The sequence below is a fragment of the Plectropomus leopardus genome, chromosome 9, assembly GCF_026936395.1.
Source record: "Plectropomus leopardus strain MGB_pleo_1.0 chromosome 9, ASM2693639v1, whole genome shotgun sequence".
Classification (NCBI taxonomy): Eukaryota; Metazoa; Chordata; class Actinopteri; order Perciformes; family Serranidae; genus Plectropomus; species Plectropomus leopardus.
Genome location: NC_142184.1, coordinates 6,995,146 through 7,018,156, shown reverse-complemented (window position 1 = coordinate 7,018,156; position 23,011 = coordinate 6,995,146). Strand labels below are relative to the sequence as shown.

The 23,011-nt window shown below is 40.3% G+C and overlaps 1 protein-coding gene across 12 annotated transcripts; it reads right to left on the bottom strand.

The window, feature by feature from the left end:
- Positions 1 to 10,110: 10,110 nt before the first annotated feature.
- Positions 10,111 to 22,765, bottom strand: LOC121946496 (membrane cofactor protein). Of its 12 annotated transcripts, none has more exons than XM_088081839.1 (13): positions 22,641 to 22,765; positions 20,778 to 20,868; positions 20,460 to 20,648; positions 20,103 to 20,202; positions 19,865 to 19,938; positions 19,594 to 19,770; positions 19,259 to 19,444; positions 16,621 to 16,659; positions 14,884 to 14,904; positions 14,696 to 14,743; positions 14,173 to 14,245; positions 12,079 to 12,139; positions 10,111 to 11,761 (listed from the first exon to the last, which is right to left on the bottom strand). In XM_088081839.1, exons 2-13 carry the CDS (start codon positions 20,833 to 20,835, stop codon positions 11,759 to 11,761), a joined length of 1,029 nt encoding a protein of 342 aa, XP_087937965.1. In that variant the 5' UTR covers positions 20,836 to 20,868; positions 22,641 to 22,765; the 3' UTR covers positions 10,111 to 11,758. The 12 variants fall into 12 exon arrangements, 8 of the variants coding, with proteins under 8 accessions (XP_087937965.1, XP_087937966.1, XP_087937967.1 ...); XM_088081840.1 differs by lacking the exon at positions 22,641 to 22,765 and adding an exon at positions 22,153 to 22,588; XM_088081841.1 differs by lacking the exon at positions 12,079 to 12,139.
- Between the last annotated feature and the right edge of the window lie 246 nt (positions 22,766 to 23,011).

Sequence of the window (23,011 nt, the reverse complement as noted above, 5' to 3'; positions counted from 1 at the left end):
ACATGTTGAAAAAATGACCCAAGAAGCAAGGCTATAGCATGGCGAAAACGTCAAAATTTGACCCGTTCTAAAAACAGCTCAAAAGCAATTAGTATAGCACGTAAAGGCATGTTTTTATATACAGTAATGAAAAACCATCCAAAAACGGGCCAAAAACCCATAAAATAACATGTTGAAAAAATGACCCAAGAAGCAAGGCTATAGTATGGCGAAAATGTCAAAATTTGACCCGTTCTAAAAACAGCTAAAAAGCAATTAGTATAGCACGTAGAGGCATTTGTTTATATACAGTGTTTAAAAAACATCAAAAAACAGGCCACAAACCCATAAAATAACATGTTGAAAAAAATGACCCAAGAAGCAAGGCTATAGTATGGCGAAAATGTCAAAATTTGACCCGTTCTAAAAACAGCTAAAAAGCACTTAGTATAGCACGTAGAGGCATGTTATTGTATGCTGTGTTGAAAAAACATCCAGAAACGGGCCAAAAAACCATAAAATAACATTTTGGAAAAAATGACCCAAGAAGCAAGGCTATAGTATGGCGAAAATGTCAAAATTTGACCCGTTCTAAAAACAGCTAAAAAGCACTTAGTATAGCACGTAGAGGCATGTTATTGTATGCTGTGTTGAAAAAACATCCAAAAACAGCCCAAAACCTGTCAAAACAACATGTTGAAAAAATGACCCAAGAAGCAAGGCTATAGCATGGCGAAAACGTCAAAATTTGACCCGTTCTAAAACCAGCTAAAAAGCAATTAGTATAGCACGTAGAGGCATGTTTTTATATACAGTAATGAAAAACCATCCAAAAACGGGCCAAAAACCCATAAAATAACATGTTGAAAAAATGACCCAAGAAGCAAGGCTATAGTATGGCGAAAATGTCAAAATTTGACCCGTTCTAAAAACAGCTAAAAAGCAATTAGTATAGCACGTAGAGGCATTTGTTTATATACAGTGTTTAAAAAACATCAAAAAACAGGCCACAAACCCATAAAATAACATGTTGAAAAAAATGACCCAAGAAGCAAGGCTATAGTATGGCGAAAATGTCAAAATTTGACCCGTTCTAAAAACAGCTAAAAAGCACTTAGTATAGCATGTAGAGGCATGTGTTTATATACAGTGTTGAAAAAACATACAAAAACGGCCAATAACCCAATAAAATAACATGTTGAAAAAATGATCAAAGAAGCAAGGCTATAGTATGGCGAAAATGTCAAAATTTGACCCGTTCTAAAAACAGCTAAAAAGCAATTAGTATAGCATGTAGAGGCATGTTTTTATATACCGTAATGAAAAAACATCCAAAAACGGGCCAAAAACCCATAAAATAAAATGTTGAAAAAATGATCAAAGAAGCAAGGCTATAGTATGGCGAAAATGTCAAAATTTGACCCGTTCTAAGAAAAGCTAAAAAGTCATTAGTATAGCACGTAGAGGCATGTTTTTATATACAGTAATGAAAAAACATCCAAAAACGGCCCAAAAACCCACAAAATAGCATATTGAAAAAATGATCCAAGAAGCAAGGCTATAGTATGGTAAAAATGTCAAAATTTGACCCTTTCTAAAAACAGCTAAAAAGAAACTAGTATAGCACGTAGAGGCACGTTAATGTATGCTGTGTTGAAAAAACATCCAAAAACAGCCCAAAACCTGATAAAACATCTTGAAAAAATTATCAAAGAAGCAAGGCTATAGTATGGCGAAAATGTCAAAATTTGACCCGTTCTAAAAACAACTAAAAAGCAATTAGTATAGCACGTAGAGGCATTTGTTTATATACAGTTTTAAAAAACATCAAAAAACAGGCCAACAACCCATAAAATAACATATTGAAAAAAATGACCCAAGAAGCAAGGCTATAGTATGGCGAAAATGTCAAAATTTGACCCGTTCTAAAAACAGCTAAAAAGCAATTAGCATAGCACGTAGAGGCACGTTATTGTATGCTGTGTTGAAAAAACATCCAGAAACAGGCCAAAAAACCATAAAATAACATTTTGGAAAAAATGACCCAAGAAGCAAGGCTATAGTATGGCGAAAATGTCAAAATTTGACCCGTTCTAAAAACAGCTAAAAAGCAATTAATATAGCACACAGAAGCATGTTATTGCATGCTGTGTTGAAAAAACATCCAAAAACGGCCCAAAACCTGATAAAACAACATCTTGAAAAAATTATCAAAGAAGCAAGGCTATAGTATGGCGAAAATGTCAAAATTTGACCCTTTCTAAAAACAGCTAAAAAGCAATTAGTATAGCACATAGAGCCATGTTTTTATATACAGTAATGAAAAAACATCCAAAAATGGGCCAAAAACCCATAAAATAAAATGTTGAAAAAATGATCAAAGAAGCAAGGCTATAGTATGGCGACGTGCCCTGAACACCTCACCAGGGAGGCGTCCTGGAGGCATCCTAATTAGATGCCCGAGCCACCTCATCTGGCTCTTCTCAATGCGGAGGAGCAGCGGCTCTACTCCGAGCTCCTCCCGGATGACCGAGCTTCTCACCCTATCTCTAAGGGAGAGCCCAGCCACCCTACGGAGGAAACTCATTTCGGCCGCTTGTACCCGCGATCTAGTTCTTTCGGTCACTACCCAAAGCTCGTGACCATAGGTGAGGGTAGGAACGAAGATCGACTGGTAAATCGAGAGCTTTGCCTTTCGGCTCAGCTCCCTCTTCACCAAGACAGACCGGTGCAGAGTCCGCATTACTGCAGATGCCGCACCGATCCGCCTGTCGATCTCCCGTTCCATCCTTCCCTCACTCGTGAACAAGACCCCGAGGTACTTAAACTCCTCCACTTGGGGCAGGACTTCATCCCCGATCCGGAGGGGGCACGCCACCCTTTTCCGGCTGAGAACCATGGTCTCGGATTTGGAGGTGCTGATTTTCATTCCAGCCGCTTCACACTCGGCTGCGAACCGATCCAGTGAGAGCTGAAGGTCGCGGCCCGATGAAGCCAACAGGACCACATCATCTGCAAAGAGCAGAGACCTAATCCTGAGGTCACCAAACCGGACCCCCTCAACACCCTGGCTGCGCCTAGAAATTCTGTCCATAAAAGTTATGAACAGAATCGGTGACAAAGGGCAGCCCTGGCGGAGTCCAACCCTCACCGGAAATGAGTTCGACTTACTGCCGGCAATGCGGACCAAGCTCCAGCACCGGTCATACAGGGAACGGACAGCCCGTATCAGGGAGTCCGAAACCCCATATTCCCGGAGAACCCCCACAGGACTCCCGAGGGACACGGTCGAATGCCTTCTCCAAGTCCACAAAGCACATGTGGACTGGTTGGGCAAACTCCCAAGCACCCTCAAGGATCCTGCCAAGGGTCCAGAGCTGGTCCACAGTTCCACGACCGGGGCGAAAACCGCATTGCTCCTCCTGAATCCGGGGTCCGACTATCCGGCGGATCCTCCTCTCTAGTACCCCCGAATAGACCTTACCAGGGAGGCTGAGGAGTGTGATCCCCCTGTAGTTGGAACACACCCTCCGGTCCCCTTCTTGAAAAGAGGGACCACCACCCCAGTCTGCCAGTCCAAGGGCACTGCCCCCGATGTCCACGCAATGTTGCAGAGTCGTGTCAGCCACGACAGCCCCACAACATCCAGGGCCTTGAGGAACTCCGGCGGACCTCGTCCACCCAGGGGCCCTGCCACCGAGGAGCTTTTGACCACCTCGGTAACCTCAGCCCCAGAGATAGAGGAGCCCACCCCCGGGTCCCCAGGCCCTGCTTCCCTAACGGAAGGCGTGTCGGTGGGATTGAGGAGGTCTTCGAAGTATTCCTTCCACCGATCCACAACGTCCCGAGTCGAGGTCAGCAGTGCCCCGTCGCCACCATACACAGTGTTGACGGAGCACTGCTTCCCCCTCCTGAGACGCCGGATGGTGGTCCAGAACCTCTTCGAAGCCGTCCGGAAGTCGTTTTCCATGGCCTCGCCGAACTCCTCCCATGCCCGGGTCCTCCCATACTCCGCTTGGCCTGTCGGTACCTGTCTGCTGCCTCCGGAGTCCCACAGGCCAAGAAGGCCCGATAGGACTCCTTCTTCAGCTTGACGGCACTTCACCGCCGGTGTCCACCAGCGGGTTCGGTGTTGCCGCCCGACAGGCACCAACCACCCACGGCCCACAGCACCGGGTTGGCCGCCTCAGCAATGGAGGCACAGAACACGGCCCACTCGGACTCAATGTCCCCAGCCTCCCCCGGGACATGGTTGAAGCTCTTCCGGAGGTGGGAGTTGAAGCTCCTTCTGACGGGAGACTCTGCCAGACGTTCCCAGCAGACCCTCACTATGCGTTTGGGTCTGCCAGGTCTGACCGGCGTCCTCCCCCACCATCGGAGCCAACTCACCACCAGATGGTGATCGGTTGACAGCTCCGCCTCTCTTCACCCGGGTGTCCAAGACATACGGCCGCAAGTCCAACGATACGACTACAAAGTCGATCATTGAACTGCGGCCTAGGGTGTCCTGATGCCAAGTGCGCATATGGACACCCTTATGCTTGAACATGGTGTTCGTTATGGACAATCTGTGGCGAGCACAGAAGTCCAATAACAAAACACCACTCGGGTTCAGATCGGGGGGGCCATTCCTCCCGATCACGCCCCTCCAGGTCTCACTGTCGTTGCCAACGTGAGCGTTGAAGTCCCCCAGCAGAACGAGGGAGTCCCCAGAAGGAGCACTCTCCAGCACCCCCTCTAAGGACTCCAAAAAGGGTGGATACTCTGAACTGCTGTTTGGACCATAGGCACAAACAACAGTCAGGATCCGTCCCCCAACCCGAAGGCGGAGGGAGGCTACCCTCTCATTCACCGGCGTAAACTCCAACGTGCAGGCACCGAGCCGGGGGGGCAATAAGTATTGCCACCCCTGCCCGGCGCCTCTCACCAGTGGCAACTCCAGAGTGGAAGAGAGTCCATCCCCTGGTTCCGGAGCCCAAGCCATGCGTCGAGGTGAGGCCGACTATATCTAGTCGGAACTTCTCAACCTCGCGCACCAGCTCAGGCTCCTTCCCCACCAGAGAGGTGACATTCCACGTCCCCAGAGCTAGCTTCTGCAGCCGAGGATCGGACCGCCAAGGTCCCCGCCTTCGGCTGCCGCCCAGCTCACATTGCACCCGACCCCTACGGCCCCTCCTATGGGTGGTGAGCCCACGGGAAGGAGGTCCCATGTCACCTCTTCGGGCTGTGCCCGGCCGGGCCCCATGGGTAAAGGCCCGGCCACCAGGCGCTCACCATCGAGCCCCACCCCCAGGCCGGGCTCCAGGGGGGGGCCCCGGTGACCCGCGTCCGGGCGAGGGGAACTCTGAACCATCGATTGATGTCATCATAGGGGTCTTGTGAGCTACACTTTGTCTGGTCCCTCCCCTAGGACCTGTTTGCCATGGGTGACCCTACCAGGGGCATGAAGCCCCCGACAACTGAGCTCCTAGGATCACTGGGACACGCAAACCCCTCCACCACGATAAGGTGGTAGCTCAGGGAGGGGGCACGTAAAGGCATGTTTTTATATACCGTAATGAAAAAACATAAAAAAACAGGCCAAAAACCCATAAAATAACATCTTGAAAAAATGACTCAAGAAGCAAGGCTATAGTATGGCGAAAATGTCAAAATTTGACCCGTTCTAAAAACAGCTAAAAAGCAATTAGTATAGCACGTAGAGGCATGTTATTGTATGCTGTGTTGAAAAAACATCCAAAAACGGGCTAAAAACCCACAAAATAGCATATTGAAAAAATGATCCAAGAAGCAAGGCTATAGTATAGCGAAAATGTCATATTTGACCCGTTCTAAAAATAGCTAAAAAGCAATTAGTATAGCACGCAGAGGCATGTTATTGTATGCTGTGTTGAAAAAACATCCAGAAACGGCCCAAAACCCGTTAAAACAACATCAATTTACCTGATTTATCGGCCAAAACGATATATCGCTCAACTTAACATGCCTTCATTTGTTCTGCAATATCAGAATCACTGTCTAAACTGTATTTATCTACAGCCAAATTATATTTTATGGCATAAATAAAATATTGGCTGATATATCTGTCTGCTCCGCTGATATAAAAGGTCATATGGTGTCAAAAGGAAAGTTTTGGCAGTGACGTCTGTCAAAAACTCGACTGATATATGAGTCAGGCCTATAATTAACTAAGTTCTTGGCAGGGAAAATTCAGTATCGGCAGTGACGTCTGTTGAAATTTCTACTGATATATGAGTCAGGCCGATATTCCCTGATTTCAACAGACGCACCTGCCAGTGCTGGTTTTACCTGTTTCGGGTCAACTTCACCTGATATATCGATCTATTGCTCAACTTAACATAACGTAATTTGTCCTGCAATATCAGAATCAGTGTCTAAACTGTATAAATCTACAGCCAAATTATATTTTATGACATAAATAAAATAAAACATGATGTATACGTCTGCTCTGTTGACATTAGGGTCATATGGTGTTGAAATGGAAAATTCAGTATCAGCAGTGATGTCTGTCAAAAACTCGACTGATATATGAGTCAGGCCGATAATTAACTAAGTTCTTGGCAGGGAAAATTCAATATCGGCAGTGAGGTTTGTCGAAAAACTCGACCGATATACGTCATGCAGATATTCCTTGATTTCGACAGACACATCTGTTGATACTAGTTTTACCTATTTCAGGATAACAAAATTCAGTATTCATTTCAGGACTGCTCCCTGTTGTTCAAGACCTAAGGGATGTATTATCGCTTTCTTTCCTCTTTCCAGACTTACAATAGGTTGCATTGTGCTTTTTTTACTTCACTACTCCTGACTACTTCCTGACTTTCCTATTCCAACCCCAAACTTTCTACTTTCTGACCCTTCTCCTTCTTATTCCTATTTTTACCTCTTATACTCTGTACCTCCATCTTCTACCTTCACTTAACTTCCTGTCTCTAGACTCAACTTAACTTTTTGTAACTTGACTAACCTTCCTGTCTCTTAACCTAGCTTCCTCTTTCTCACCTCCACTTCCTGTCTCTTGACTGTCCTTCCTGACTCACAACCCAACTGCCTATAACTTGACTGACTTTCCTGTCTTCTCAACCTAACTTCTTGTCTTTCCCCTAAACTTCTTGTCTCTTGACTGTCCTTCCTGTCTCTCAACCCAACTTCATGATTTCAACATTCCCATTAGTTCTGTTCTTTGTCTTCAAAATTTACATGCAAGAGTGAGATTTGAACCACCAATCTCAGGCACACTAACCATGGGAGTTATCCACCGAGCCAACCTTCCTAGTACTTGTCATTGTTTCAATGTTCTCTTTATCTCTGTGCTTCAAAAGTCTTCAAAAGTCATCAGTCCCAGACAAGACTTGAACCCACAACCTCAGGCACACTAACCATTTGACTAACCTACTGCACCAAACCTCCTAACACTTATTTTTAATGTGACGTGCCATGTTGAAAAAACAAAAATGTCATGGCATAGTATGTCAAAAAATGTTATAATATGACTGTAGAGAAAAAAAATGTTTTTTTACGTTATATATTCAAATTTATCACCTTGTATTAACTTTTGTTTTGACCTGAAGTTAACTGTTCAAATGCACCTTTTCTCAGCGCAGGTAATGGCCCTTATTTACCTAACACTGTTTGCAATTCAAAATATGTGACCGACTGTGATCTTCTATGTCAGTCTCATTCAGTACTCTAGGTGCCTGAGTTCTGTCATTTCACCTTAAATAGACTGACTCTGTTAAACCCTTCTCTTTTTTTTATTCTCTGTTTTTACTTCATCAAAATATACTTAAGACAGCTGCTTTTGTTTCGTTTATTTTTTCACTTCTCTAAACTGAAAAACTGTAATTTCCACCACAAACTTGGTGACGAGGATGGGATTGGAAGGCTGATCTGGACTCTGTTGGAAGAAAGAGGTCTACCAAGACAGAGAGATTCCTCCCTGCGGGTGAGAGGCTGTCACCAGCGGAGACCTGGTCAATGCTCCAATCCTGGAATATTGGGGATGAAAAATTTAGACGGTGAGAAGTGAATAAATAAATTTTCAGAAATAATTTTCAAAGGAGTTTACAGAGTTGATCAAAGTGCACTAAGGTTTTGGTGTATCTGCTTAACGAGTGGACCATTATTGGAAACACAAGATGAATAACTAGAGATTGGGTAAAGGTCAGAGTAAAGTGAAATCTGATGGGGGCACTGTTCCTAAATTACTTTCACCAATTGTTAAATTCATGATCCAAAAGTTTAACACATATGTGGGACAATCTGAAAAGCGGTTTGAAACGGGCTTCCCAGTGATCAGAAGCTTTAGCCAATATTAACTGGATCAGCTTAAGACATGTTTGGAGATGCAGAGGAACCTGCATCCATGTCTAAACAACAGCAAAAGATAAATAAGCCACTAATGACAGACGGCCTATTCTCTCTACGTGCTAGGCCTATGCTTTCCAGAGTTGGGGGAAAGAGTTAAAGCAGAGTGTCAAGATAGATGAAAATAAAACAAACAGATCGTAATCAAAACCAGATCAAGAAGATAAAGAAGAATCAAAATCTTGTAAAAAAAAAAAAAAAAAAAAAGTCATTCTATAGCATGTCACACCGAGCTGTCGAAGGTGTTTGATGTTGAAAGACCCGAAACACCCAATAACTCCAGGTTACATCACTGATGATGTATCCCAGCGCATTTCGATGATTATTTCTTCAAACTCAGAACTGGCCTAACCAGTGACACCCAGTAACAGACTGGTTGGCAACCAAGAATAGTTTGGTGAGGACTGGAGACACGGTTGACAGCACGGAAAGACAGCAACTGAGACAGGGAGGGCTAGCACTCCAACCTGAGGAAGAAACTAAAAGAAGCTATGGAAAAGCCTTCTTAAAGATGCCCCCCAGGAAGCCCCAAAGATGGAAGGAATAAAAATCCCAACAGGATGGACTGAAGGTTACCGACTTCTGCCAAAAAGCGCAAGAAAGAGAACTGCTTTCATTTTGGACCCTTTCACCTTCACCAAGAAGCTGCTAGGGAACAAGTGCAGCAGCAGTCTCATTTGTCCACCTGGGGATGTGAACACCTTCCTGCATAACACCCTGAGTGACCCAGAAAGAGACCAGGCACTCAAGCCATACAGGGCCCTAATAAGCCCACTGTCCCATCAGTTTAATTCACTGTTAGTGAGCCCAGCTGGATGGAGATTCAGGAGGCGGTAAAGGAGCAATATCAGCCTCTTCCCCAGGTACAAGCGACTGTCTACACGAGCTGCCCGCAACCCCGCTGCCGCCTTTGGAGAATCTTGAAGGTGACCTGGTGCAGGGAAAGAGTTGCCAGCCAGTGGAGGTTTGCTGAAGGCATTTGGATCCCTAAGGAATAGAACTCTATCAGCCAGATATCAGAACATGAATATGATTATCAAGTAAGCAGATGTAGGATGCGGAGGCCCTTTGACCAAGATTGGAGTGCAACAACCCCAAATACGAGCATTTATGGATGACATGACAGCAACTACTAGATCTGCGGGGCAGCAGGTGGATACTCCAAGGCCAAGAGAAGCTCATCATTTGGAAAAGGCTGAGCTTTAAGCTAGCAAAGTCAAGGTATCTTGTGCTAAAAAGGGGAAAAATTGTGGAAAAGTTCCGGTTCTCACTGTTCGGCGCCCCCATCCCATCCATAACCGAGCAGCCAGTAAAGAGCCTTGGGAAGATCTTTGACTGCAGCCTAAAAAGATGCTTCTACCAATTACAAGACCAGCAAAGAGCTTAAGGCTTGACTCACCGAGGTGGACAAGTCAGGGCTGCTAAGGAGGTTCAAAGGCTCCTGCTTGTGTATGCAGTGCCCATAACAATGGTTGAGTCCCTGGAGTGACAGACCAGCAGCTTTCTGCAGAAATGGCTAGGTTTACTTCAGAGTCCACCAACCATTGTGTTCAAATGTTATTCACATTGTGAACAAGATTTTGTGGTTGGTTGTGGCTCAGGAGGTAGAGAAGGTTATCCACTGATTGCAGGGTTGGTGGTCCAATGACCAAGCTTGTTTTAAGTATTCCCAAAGGTTGGCCACATTAAGCTTAAGGTGTGTCAGTGAATGGGTGAATTACAGGCAAAAACTGTAAAAAATAGTCTGTGATCATTTTTATTTCATTCATTTATACAAAAGTGCCAAAATAATGACATTTCTATGCCTGCTTAAAAATAATACAAAAGTCAAAATAATACAAGTCTTAATGAGAAATTTTGACACATTTCTTAATTTAATAAATACAGAAAAAAGCCAGGCAAAGGCAAAACATTCAGAGATCACAGTCTACAGATCTTTACATAACAACATACACATTATGTATTATGTTATTATGCATTATGTTATGTAAAGTCTACAGATCTTTACATAACAACATACACATTACCTGTGCCCTCATACTATTTAAGTATTACTCTACTTTTGAGTAGAGTGGGGGTCAACAAATATTAAACTGACACTCTGGAAGAGAGACGTCAACAAAAGAAATACTTTTGAGGAAAATAAGTTATTTAAATTTAATAACAACATAGTTATTTTTTATTTTATTGTCAAGGGAACTTGTTTGGTGACGCTCAGGGCACAAAAAAACGTGCCAAAGCATAAACATTAAGCTAAGCTGGGCACACAATTCAGCCTCAAATGACAAACACCAAAAAACTGACACACAACAAGCTAAAACACTTGGTATTTGCATTAAGGCATACGGAGCATGCCTTCTCTTCAGGCACTATGCTAGGAACTATTTTGTAGATCCCGTTATTTCTAGAGATGGAAATTGAATCTACACAACTGCAGACTGGTTGATTAACTAGAAGCCTCACTTTAACAGAAATGATTTTGGTAGTGCATCAACTATTCCAGTTACACATATGGTGTAATATGATACATGTAATTAGTTAAATGCAAATCCCCTATGTTATTAAACATCTCACTAAACTCTGGCCCTGTTTCTACCTGGTATTAATGCATCTTGCATGCTCTGATCACGAGTGGACAGCTGAGAGTGGCTCCACAGATGGTCCTTCAGCATTGCATCTACCTGTGTAACAGCAGCAACATAAAGTTTAGTCCTTCAGTGTGGCCACATTAACTTACACACTACTGAGAGAAGGTGATCTTAATGCATACTGAGGACACACTGTGTGCATCCACAACTGTGCTTACGATCCAATCACCCAAGAAGCATGTTAATACCAGGTGAAACAATTACTTTTTGGATATTTATGAAGGAAACAGTTTAACCTCAAACAGCTGCATTTAAGGTGAAGCACGCATACATTCTTAACTGATTTTGCTTGTGTTAAGCCGTCAGTGTAACAGAGCTATAATGGTCAGGCTGAGCCGTGCTCTGAGCGATAGTGCAAAAGTTTAAATTCAAACATGGAGTTTCATGCCTATCTGATAAACATGAAATCTCATTCTTCATTAATACAGCACTGAGACATGCTGCTGTGATGTTGTAACGAAGAGGACAGGTATCACAGACATCACTGAATTGAATCATACAGAATAGTTTTTTAAAAGTAGTTATGAGATGCTTAAAGCATGAACTAAGGATTGAGCTCAATTTGTTGAGGTTTCTGAATGTCAGACCGGCGTTCAGAGACTAACTTTGATAAGAGTTTTCTAAGCTTGTGCGATCCACACGCATATGGACGGCACAAGAACATTCCAGTGCAGTGATTTTCCTCTTCTTAACCAGCCGCTTTTACCTCCAGTAATACTGGACCAACAGGACAGTGCCGCTCACTACAGAGGGAAAAAAGAAGATAAAGAAATATATTAATTTTTTTTTTTAAATACATGAACCCCCCTCTAAAGGCCTGTGAAAGAGAAAAGATTACTTTGAAGTATTTTGAGAGAAGTAATGCAAGTGGTCAAAGGGGTTAATTAGCAGTCCAGGATAATATAGAAGAGGGAAGAAACCATTAGTAATACATCATGGACAGACAGTATGAAAAATAGAAGTTTTTGCCCTCAAAATCATGATATTCTTCCTCATCACATCATTATCTGTTCATTTGGCATAATTCAGCTCAAGTGTGCTTGGCGGTCCAACTTCTTACCGAAAGTGCTAAATCCTCTCCATCTTTTGGAACCACATTGTCAGGAATGCCGCTCCGAGAGCTGTAATCCAATAATGACTGGTCAACATTACTGCTTATGTGCGACTAGGCAGCGAGGAAGCGAGACGAGTTTAAGGAAGGCCAGAGAAGCACCCTTTTCACCCACAACACTACATACCACCCATCAAAGACGACCTTACAAACACACACGTGAACACCACAGTCATCTGTGTTTTAAAGCCAAAATATCCAAATTTATGTGGGTGTTAGTTTGAGAAGAAAAAACAAAACTACCTGTTCATTTTTAAGAGCCAAAATCAACAGGTCACCACGCATTGCCAAGGAGAAAAAGGTTAAAATAGCATTTTCATGTTTATGTCTGGCCTGATGATCCACAAAACCCTAAAATATTCACATACTGTAGTGTGTGGAGTTATAAATATTATAAAAAATGTGAAGAGCACAAACCTCTACTGCAAAAAGAAATATATGACTAAATAACACAAAACACTCCGTCACATTTAAAAAAAAAAAAAAAAAAAAAATCACATTTCACGACTGACGGCTTCCATCTCTCTATCCACAAGGATAAAGGCTGTTTAACCTTGATGCATACTCAAGCTCCAAAAGTTTTTAAGAGGTGTGGCAGGTATTAAGTTGTCAATTTTCAAGACACTTTACCAACTCAACAACAACCCTATCTCAACAGGAAACAAAATGTGTTTCTTTAGAAACATTTCCACAACTGTTACATACCACAGCTTCCTATTTTGCAAAGATAAAATTAACCAATGTAAAAATATACTGAAGCAGAGAGGCAATTTGAAGCAGAAACCACAGACATTTTTGAGACATCTGTATGGCATACTACAATATGACTTTTTAAAAATAAATTATTGTCATTATGCTATTATTTTTTTTTCAATAAAATGCTGATGTCATAGTACACTATTACTCTTTTGTGACTTGTAATGGCATACTTACTATGACATTTTTATAAAAAATTTGATGGCTTAATATACTCAGACTTTTTATGAGACTGTTTATGGCATACAAAACTAAGACATTTTCTCTGAAATTTGAATGGCGTTCTACACTGTACACCGTTAAGAACTCTTTTATACCATACTATGACTTTTAATATAAGATTTTTCGTGGCATGCTATACTGTGACATGTTTGTGATTTTTTTTATGGAATACTATAATATGACCTTTTGTGATGTTTTTATGACATAGTATGACATATTTATGACATGCAACACTATAACATTTTTTTAGGAAATATTAAGGTCACTGCATTTTTTTCTGACTTTCAATGGCATGCAATACTATGACATTTTTGTTAGGAATTTTTACTGCATCCTGTTAGACTTTTTTGTGACTTTTTCATGGCATGCTATACTACAACATTTTAATGAAATTTTAAAGGCATAATATACTATGACATTTTTAATGCAATACTATTTTATGACATTTTAATAACATTTTTTTATGAATACTACACTATGCATTTTAAATGTAATTTTAACAGCATACTACACTATGACTTTCATGGCATATACCTCAATAACATTTTAATTAAAAATTAATATACTACACTATGACTTTTTTTGGCATGCTATACTTTACCTTTTATAGCATATTACAATATGTAATTTTTCTATTATGCATGCATGCATTTTGGGCATGTTCAGGTGCAATAATAATTTTTTTTCTGGGGGATGCACTATGAGAATAGCTAATATGAAATACACTTCATCTGACTGACAAGTTTTTCAACACATGACTTAAACCAACATAATGCCCGTGGGGGAGAGCTTTGTGACCCAAGTCGCTTAGAGGGCTTATTTCAGCGCCCTCACCTGAGACTACACTGACACCGGTTGGTGAGGAAAAACTTTAGCCAACAATTCACACAACAGCAACGTGCAGCGTGCAACACTTAACAACACTTGACAGACAGAGCAGTGTGAAAATGCTGACTTAACACAAAGCACTGAGCCAAAAAAAGATTGGAAAAGATGGAGAAGTCACGGCAGTGACAAAGCCATTTTAAGGGTTAGTCGGCATAGTTGAATAAAACAACCTTTTACCCTCGTTTTTTCCTGATGAATCCTGGGACTCCAAAGTAATACAATCCAATTCCAGCCCCGATAAGAAAGAGAGCTTTTATGATGAGAAAAAAAAAGTTTGATGTTTGATGCCGATGATGTAAAAAAAAGATGATCGGCCATTAAGGCCAACAAAAGTAGTGCCATTTAAATGCTAAACATGAACAGGGTTAGACTGGTAATCCCAAAAAGCCTTCCTTGTATAAAATTATTGCCTAACTGAGTTTTGTTCTATCTTTGTGCGAAAAACAATTCATTCTTTAAACCTTATATGCGCCCTCCATAGCTAAATCATGTGCAAAACACAAACCACAGCAAAGTGACAGAGACACATGCAGCTATTACTACATGAGCATGTTCTTTGTTATTTGCTTAATCAAATACGAAAATGGTGCCCTTTTTAAAATCAAAGTCTACTATCATATACCAATGCATTATCTTATTAAGGTCAATATTATATCTTTACATTCCTGATCTACTGTTCAAAGATGAAGTTAAAACTTACATGACAAAACAACACCCAAGACTATAGCCAGGCTATTTCCACCATTGCCTGTAAAAAAACAAATTTAAAAAAATATCATTGTATTAGCAGTGCTTTTGGTTAAACTACAATGCTTATTTGCAACAGTTTAAAAACATAATTTTTAACATAATAAATCCAGTTAATAAAAGATTTTTTTGATGACTTACCAGGCGTAGTGCCAGGATCGACTGTAGGAGAGAGCAGAGGTTTACAGTTAAATCAAGTCTGTCTACAAAGACATAAACATAAAGAGCTCAGCGATGTTTTGAGGAAACATCGAGGAGAAGGACATGACGAGATAAAGTGTCTGTTCAGTGTGTTGTGACTGCTGGGATTTAAGAAGAGTATGACTGGAGCATTGCTCCTCACATATTTTGAGAAAATTTGAGTAAAGATTTTATCCTAATTAAAACTTAAAAATAATGTAATTCTTATATTTATGTTTTCTTTATTTCTTTTTTTTTTTACATGTGTTGCTATATTGTTACAGAAAATGTAAGACTGCAAAATTCTTGACTAATTCCAGGAGTACATGCAATGATAAATGAGCCACATTGTGAATTAGCAAGCTAGCAAGTTGAGTAATGAGAAACAGCACTTTCAATATTTCAGCCGACAATTCGAGCTGCATGCAAACTCAAGGTTCAAAGTGGAAAAAGTCATATATAAAGACATGATTTACAATAAAGAATGAATGGGAATTAATTAATTAAAATTACTCAAGTAGCAAGCTCATACACAAGCAGAGGGTGTGAACTGTGAATTTTGCTTAAAGGGACAGTTCTGATGTTTAAGTTTGGTTGTGTGTGATACTAATCTGTGGTCAGCATATAACATGTGGTGGATATCAGTTGAAACACCCCTGGAAGCTGGCTGGAGTCCCACATGACAGCTAAACAATGTACTGCTGTGGAGGGTTCAATAACAAAACATATTTTAGCCACATAAAAAAGTCCCTCCTTAAAAAAAAATCAGTATCAGTTTAAATAAAGAGCATATTTTGAATATTGTCACTGTTTTACCTTAATGTCAGACAGCGATTTACTCCATGTATATGAAGCAGTTACATCGCTCTCTTCAAAGCAAGACTCCCGTGAGAAAAGGCATAATTTAACATCCCTGAACACTGGAGCTGCTCATCCGCTGCCTCCGTCCGTCATTTTGTCTGCATTATTGTGTGACTATGGCATTTAAAAGGTTAAGCATGGATTCGCAAGTGGTCACAAAAAAACCCGTTTTAGACCGTCACTTCAGGCAGGAACATCACACTCTTATGCCACCTCGCCGTTCTGTATAAAACGAGGATGTCCAAACTTTGTTAATGAGGTCCAGATGAAATTTTGTGAAAAAAAATACCTTGGCGCCAACTGCTTCCAGCGTCAAGTGAGTTTTTGTTTTTTTTTTTAAATCCTGCATCAGCACTTCTGCACATTCAAACCCATGCAAAAATCACATCTACTATGCAAGCTTTCGGTCAGAGACCTTCGGGGCATAACAGGTAACATGTTTAAAATGCACAACACTTGTGTCAGTCCATGAGTCCTGGGGATTGTAGTCCTTATAAAAGTGACTACAAAATTAACACAGTGTAACTACAGAGTCAGTCAGAACGGGCAGGCTGACAGAGAGATGTAGCGGTAAAAATACTTATGCTATAGCGTACACTTTTGGTGGCTAAAAATCTGTTTTGCTGCTACATCTGTCCACAGAAGCACAGTGCTTAGCGCCTGCCGTTTCATCTTTGGTATGTAATACACTGACTATTGATAAGTACCTCATACAACCATACTTTAAAAATATCCAAGCTATCCCCTTAAGGCTACTATCTGCTAGTTAACTGCAAATTCATTTAAGAAATAGATTAAACATATCAATTACAGTAATATTAAATATTAAAAACTTACGTGTCACAGTCAGTGGAGTAGTTTTTGCAGTAGTGTGGGCTGCATATGTTAGAGTACATTCAATTAAATGGGCATACTTCCAACAAAAACAGGCCATAAGACCGTGTATTGCTTGCCAATAAAAAATAAGTTCACCACTAAAAAAAGGTGTTATTACTCTACTGATACCCTTGTGCAAAACTTCTAACATTTCCTGGCTTAAATTGTCATAGAAATGTTCCTCACCTTTGCAAGTCTGTCAAGTTAAGTGTGTTACGCTACAAGTTCCAACTTCTTTGCTCAGCCCCAACATAAACAAAACTAAAAACACGTTATAAACTGATTTCTTGGTAATCTAAGGTCAGTAATTATACAAATTAGTTGCAAGCAGCATGCATAAATCATGGTTTAGGTAATTTTATACCATATAATACTGATAAATAATTATTTGGCAAACCAATTGGGAAACAGTTCATGGACAAAATAAACAGTTGGAAATATTTGATTTTTAGATGAATTTGAGTGATTCAACACAGCGCAGCACTTTATCGTTCATGCAGAAAATCATGTTGAAATGATGTTAATATCACAACTTTAGTAAGAAATGCATTCGTTTTGATTCTGTTAAAAATAATAATGATAAGGATTTGGCGTCCTTCACTCCAAAAAGCCTTTTTTGTCACAAACATATTCAGTGTTTTTCCCTCAGCTGACTGCTTTAAGAGTGGGATGTTGGGGGTAACCAATTAATTACTATGGGGTGCAAATCACAAGTCTCATCATGATATTATCGTTGATTAAATTGACTCCTCGAACACACAGGAAACACTGCTTAACAGCAAGGACATTTGACAAAAGTTATACAGTCGTATAATTTTTGTCTAATAACTGTCAATGCTCAGACAAAACAGCTGTTTTTGTTGGTCATTTCTATATTTTAAGCCTATAGCATTTACACTGCATAAGTTTGTCTATCTGTTACTGGACTTTTGATCTACTCGAGTGGCAGTGGTTGGGGAAATACTGACATTGCACCACTTTGTCATGTGACAACACTGTAGAGCTTTAGATAATTCATGAGCATTAATACGGACTCTACCTGGCGGTTTCTTTGTGTCAGGACGTGGGGTGGTGGTGGTGGGGCGGGGTGGTGGTGGTGGTGGTGGTGGTGGTGGGGGTGGCCGGGGGTTTAGTCGTGGGTATTGCTGCAAAGACATAAAGGGCTAATCAGATAGTGCTGTCAACATAAGAAATGTACCAGTATCTCAAAGATGAACTAATTCAGTTTAATTATGTAGTTGATTTATAGTGGAAGGCCTGTAAAAACTGTTGTTTTCGCAGGACTTAGTATCTCAGCATTTCCCCTTTAAAAGTACAAGAACCCTTGCCACTCTAAAAAAAAAAAAAAAATTGCCTTTAATGCCAAAAATAACACCAGATAACCATTCATTCAGAAATCAGTGATTTGCATTTTTGGTGTCCCCTGGGCACCACTGCTCTGAATTTATGTGCACTCATTTCATTTCAACTCAGTGTGTCTTAACTGCGTTTTGTTGACATTTACAGACTTCTCTTCGTGTTTCACCAACATAAATGTGACGTGAGGGTTTTCGACACTGAAGTTGGTGTAAATAATGTGATTTAGTCCATAGAGTCGGCATGAAATTTTAATTTTGGCTTTTTAAAATGTATTTCATGGCATTAGTAACAACAAAACTTGAGTGAAAACAAAAAAAGAAAGTGTTGCAATAGTAATTTCATGACTTTTATAACTAATTTAACCGTCAAGAAAAAGGAAAAAAAAATTCTATGCTTCTCATATCTAAAAATAATAGATCACAGAGAGAAGTATATAGATGATGCCATATGATGGCATCTACATCAGGTGTTTCCAACAGGTGGGTCGTGGTCCAAAAGTGGGTTGCAGGTCTATTCTGAATGGACCGAAAGTGACTCGCGACAATTTTTGTGAAAAACACACACTTAACTTGAACGTGAGTTTTTTTATGTCTCTCTATTGTTGGTATTTTTTGGCCTGTTAACATGCTGTGCCTTTGCACTGGACTTGAAGAAATTATTATCTCTTTTTTGGTTGTCAGAAATATGTAAATGCAATGACAATTTCCGTTGTTACAGTTCCTGGCTGTGATATATGGTGTAACTTTGGTATCTTTATTTTGGCGGGACCATGTTTTGGTAGGTATGTTTTCTTTAAAAGTCACCAAAAATGTGTAGGGAAAAAAAGTCATTTTTTCTGAAAAAGAAAAGTCACCCCCCCCCCAAAAAAAGCAAAAAATTTTAAAGAATAAAAATGTGACCTTTTTTTTCCCCACAGACATCCGGGCTAAACCGGCAATGTCCTCAAACCCTAGAAACGCCCGATTTTAACTAATTGCACTTTATTCTTGCAATATGTATTATGTCATTGTGTTTTAAGCCCACATTTATCTAAATTCTGACAAATAAATAATAAGTGACAATTTCTCTGATGTGCAGACCTTGAACTAATGACTAAGGAGAAATCTGGACCCAGTGGCTGGACGAGTCGGGAACCACTGATCTAGTTTACTATAAAACCCAGTTTTCATCATGTTCAAATATAAAGGCCGCCTTTTCTTTACAGACTGAAACAAAGAAGTAATTGTTATTTATGACTTACCCTCACACTTCACTGTTGAAGGTCTAGGTGACCACTGGCTATCGATTCCACATGTCAGAGTTCCAGATCCTTTCATAGTATACCCAGATTTACATGCGAACGTCACTGAAGCCATGTGTCTATGAGGGACTCGGGAACCTGCAATCTGCTCAGCAAAGTCGATTTCAGGTTCCTTACATTGAACATCTGCAGGGAAAAAAAATGATAAATGTAAATTAATACAATTGTCAAAAAAAAAAAACATTTTCTATGTCACAGTAAATGAGAGTATCGGTCATCGCCGAGTTTACACGGGGAAAATGTTGCTAAAGTTTGGAAAAATTAGGAAAACTTACTGATACAAACGGGAGGACGAGCATCAAACTCTCCACTGGCGGAACACGATAGTGATTTTGATCCATTGAGTGTATAATCTTTTGGACAGGTGTACTGTACAACTTCTCCATAGTTATAGTGCTCTTTGATTGGACTGAATGTGGCATTCCCTCCAGGTGGCAGATAACAAGTCACCACTGCAAAACAAAAGTGACATCTATTAGAATAGAAAACAGACACTGAGATTTGACTTTGTCGTGTTTCTTGTACTACCACGGAGAGATTACCAACCTTCACATGAAGGCATGTTGCCCTTCCACCCTTGGACTGCACAGATGACTGGATTTCTACTAACCAATGTGTGACTAATTAGGGAATTAAAAAACAAACTAGAATTACAGCATTGCCTCTTACCTTTTGGATATAAAATGTCATCACTTCATCAATATATCTAATATATATTTAATATATACATATAAAAAGGGATTCTCTTAACATGAACAATCAGAGTTGTCAGTGTATTACTAACCCTTCATTGCAGATCACCACCAGTTTAGCACCAAACTCTGTGCCTTCAGGGTAGTCCACAACTCCATTTAACACTTGTTCAGCAGAACCACAGTTTTTCTCTGAAAAAAAAAAAGAAAACATCATTTGGGATAAATTCTTCCTTTAAAAAATGACTGGGTATCATTGTGCACAAATGATTCAACAGACTGTTCATAAAATATTATAAGTTACTCATCTATTGATCCAGCATTTATATGTTGATAAGACATTATTTACTACATGGATCAAAAAAGAGCAGTTTACCTTGTTTAAACTGGCTGTGAAATATTGTAGCTAATACAAATTTTTAATGTAAAAATAAGATTCTAATATTTACTATTGCATGTCAGCCTCAAAGGACTCCAACTGCCAGCAGTACAAGTTATGGATGGAGACCCTCCTGCAGATTCGTAGCCAACCTCACAGACAAAAGTAACTTTGGTCCCATCTGGAAAAGTTTGTAAAAGAATGTGATCGTCCCCCAAAACCATGTTGTCTCCTCCTTCGGGTCTGGAGCAGCTTTGAGCTACAATGAAAAATAAAACAAGGAAAAGATGAACCCAACAAGTGCAGACAAGATAGTGTAAAACCACACACCAGCTTGAGTATAACAACACATGCAGTATGAGACAAGCTTATCCACTCTGCCTCTCACCTTGAGTTCTTACGAAAAGGCCGAGACTGCTCAGCAGGAGGAGGGAAGTGAGACCCATGATGAGATAAGTCTGATGAAGTCACTGATGTTTCTGGCAAAGACGAACATTAATGTCAGCAAGACAATCTGAATAACAACTCGATAATGTGGGCTGAACCCGTGCTGATTTAATTCAGGCAGAGCTGTCTCCATAGAGGACCTTAAATTACAGTCATAAAAGCACGGTTGGATTACTAAATGGGCCTATCAGCTGTCCTAAGGAGTCCCTGAGCCTTCACTTGTAAAATGTCACTCAAATGAACACGTACTGATTAGGAGGAAGCTCAAAATGACCACAAACAGATGTACGAGAACTGCAAAGAGATACAAAGTCACTACAAAACGGGCAAAACACCTACAAAGATACACTTAATCACTATAAAGACACACAAAATAACACAAGGAGACACAAAATTACTACAGAGCAACCAAAACGACTAAAAAAGACATCAAATTAAGTCAGAGGCAGAAAAATTACCTCCTACACTCAAATGCCAACAACTGACATAAAATGATCACGGAGACACACAAAATAACTAACAATGGACACAAAACAAGCATAAGGAGACACAACATGACAACAAAGCCACACAAAACAAACAAAAATGAGATTCAAAAGCATCTCAGTACTACACAAAATTACATCAAAGACAACCAAGACGAAAAAATGACACAAAACCACAAAGAGACACAAAATGATAACAAAGTCACACTAAACAACTAAAAAGGAGACACAAATTACCTCAGTAAGACACAAAATTACATCAAAGACAACGAAACGACTTCAAAATAACAAATACCGATTACAGGGAGACACTAAAAACTACAAAAAAAAAAAAAAAAAACAAGACAATCACAAGGAGACACAAATGACAGCAAAGCCACACTACACAACCAAAAAGAAGACACAAAATTACCTCAGTAAGACACAAAATTACACTAAAGACAACTAAACGACTTCAAAATGACAAATGGTGACTATAAAGAGACACTAAATGACTACAAAAGACATGTAACAACCACAAGTAGACACAAAAACGACTAAAAAACAACAAAATGACTACACAGAGACACAAAACGGAAACCCCCCACCACAAATTACATGTAACTGCCATAAAACAACCACAAGGTGATACTAACACACAAAAAAACAATCCGCCAGTGCATGCAAATTATCGATAGCTATGAGGTACATCAAACCAATCACAGGGCACTGGCTAATTTTCGTAGGCAAACGTGCTCAATATTTGCGTAATTCAGAGCGCCAAACTCTATCCAAAATACATCAATATTAGCTAATTAGCGTGGCACTGCTAGTGTGTCCAACTTTACTGACCTTTTTGACAACTTGACTGTAGTAACAGATCTGACGGGTAATTCGGCATATGTTTAAAAACGAGAAGCACAAACACGCCGTTACAGCAGCAAACATTGAACCCGTGACACCAGCGGAGAATACGTCAAATCGTCCATGTTGCCAAAACACAGTGAGCGGTACATGGAGGGTGTTGGCCTAAATTTAACTTCAACGTACATAGAACAGATGCCGAATTACCAGTAAATCCTCAAGGTGGTAAAACGAGTTAAACGTTTTCAATAAAGACTCTGAATTCGCTCAATATCAATACATTTTTAAATCCGTGAATTCACAACCGGGGCTCGGTTAAGCTAGCAGGCTAACATTAACTTATCATTAAGCTATCGTGACATCAACAAACGGTAAAAACACACTGCTAAAGGCACGTTAGCGGAGCATCGCCGGCCTGTTTTCGCTTAATTTGGTAGGATAGTGTATTAAAACGTCGAACTAGTTTTTGGACTTACCAAACTAAAGGTGAAGGATCACTGTGCCAAAGGCTGATCTGCTGTGGTAGATTTTGGTTCCTCCTTAACGGGTGCGACTTCCGGTCCTAAACAGGCGCGGCCTTTGCTCAGTGACTCATATCTAACCATAAATCACCGACTTCTTAAAGGCTGTTAACCCTTACCATGCCACTTGAAGTTTATATATATATATATATATATATATATATATATATATACACACACACACACATATACATATATACATACATATATATATATATAATTTTATTTGCCCTGAAATAATTTTAAGTCAGCAGGAGAAATCATCTTGCTTTGCTTGGGGGCCACTTTTGAAAAATGACAGGAGGCCAGGGGCCAGTCGCAGCAGC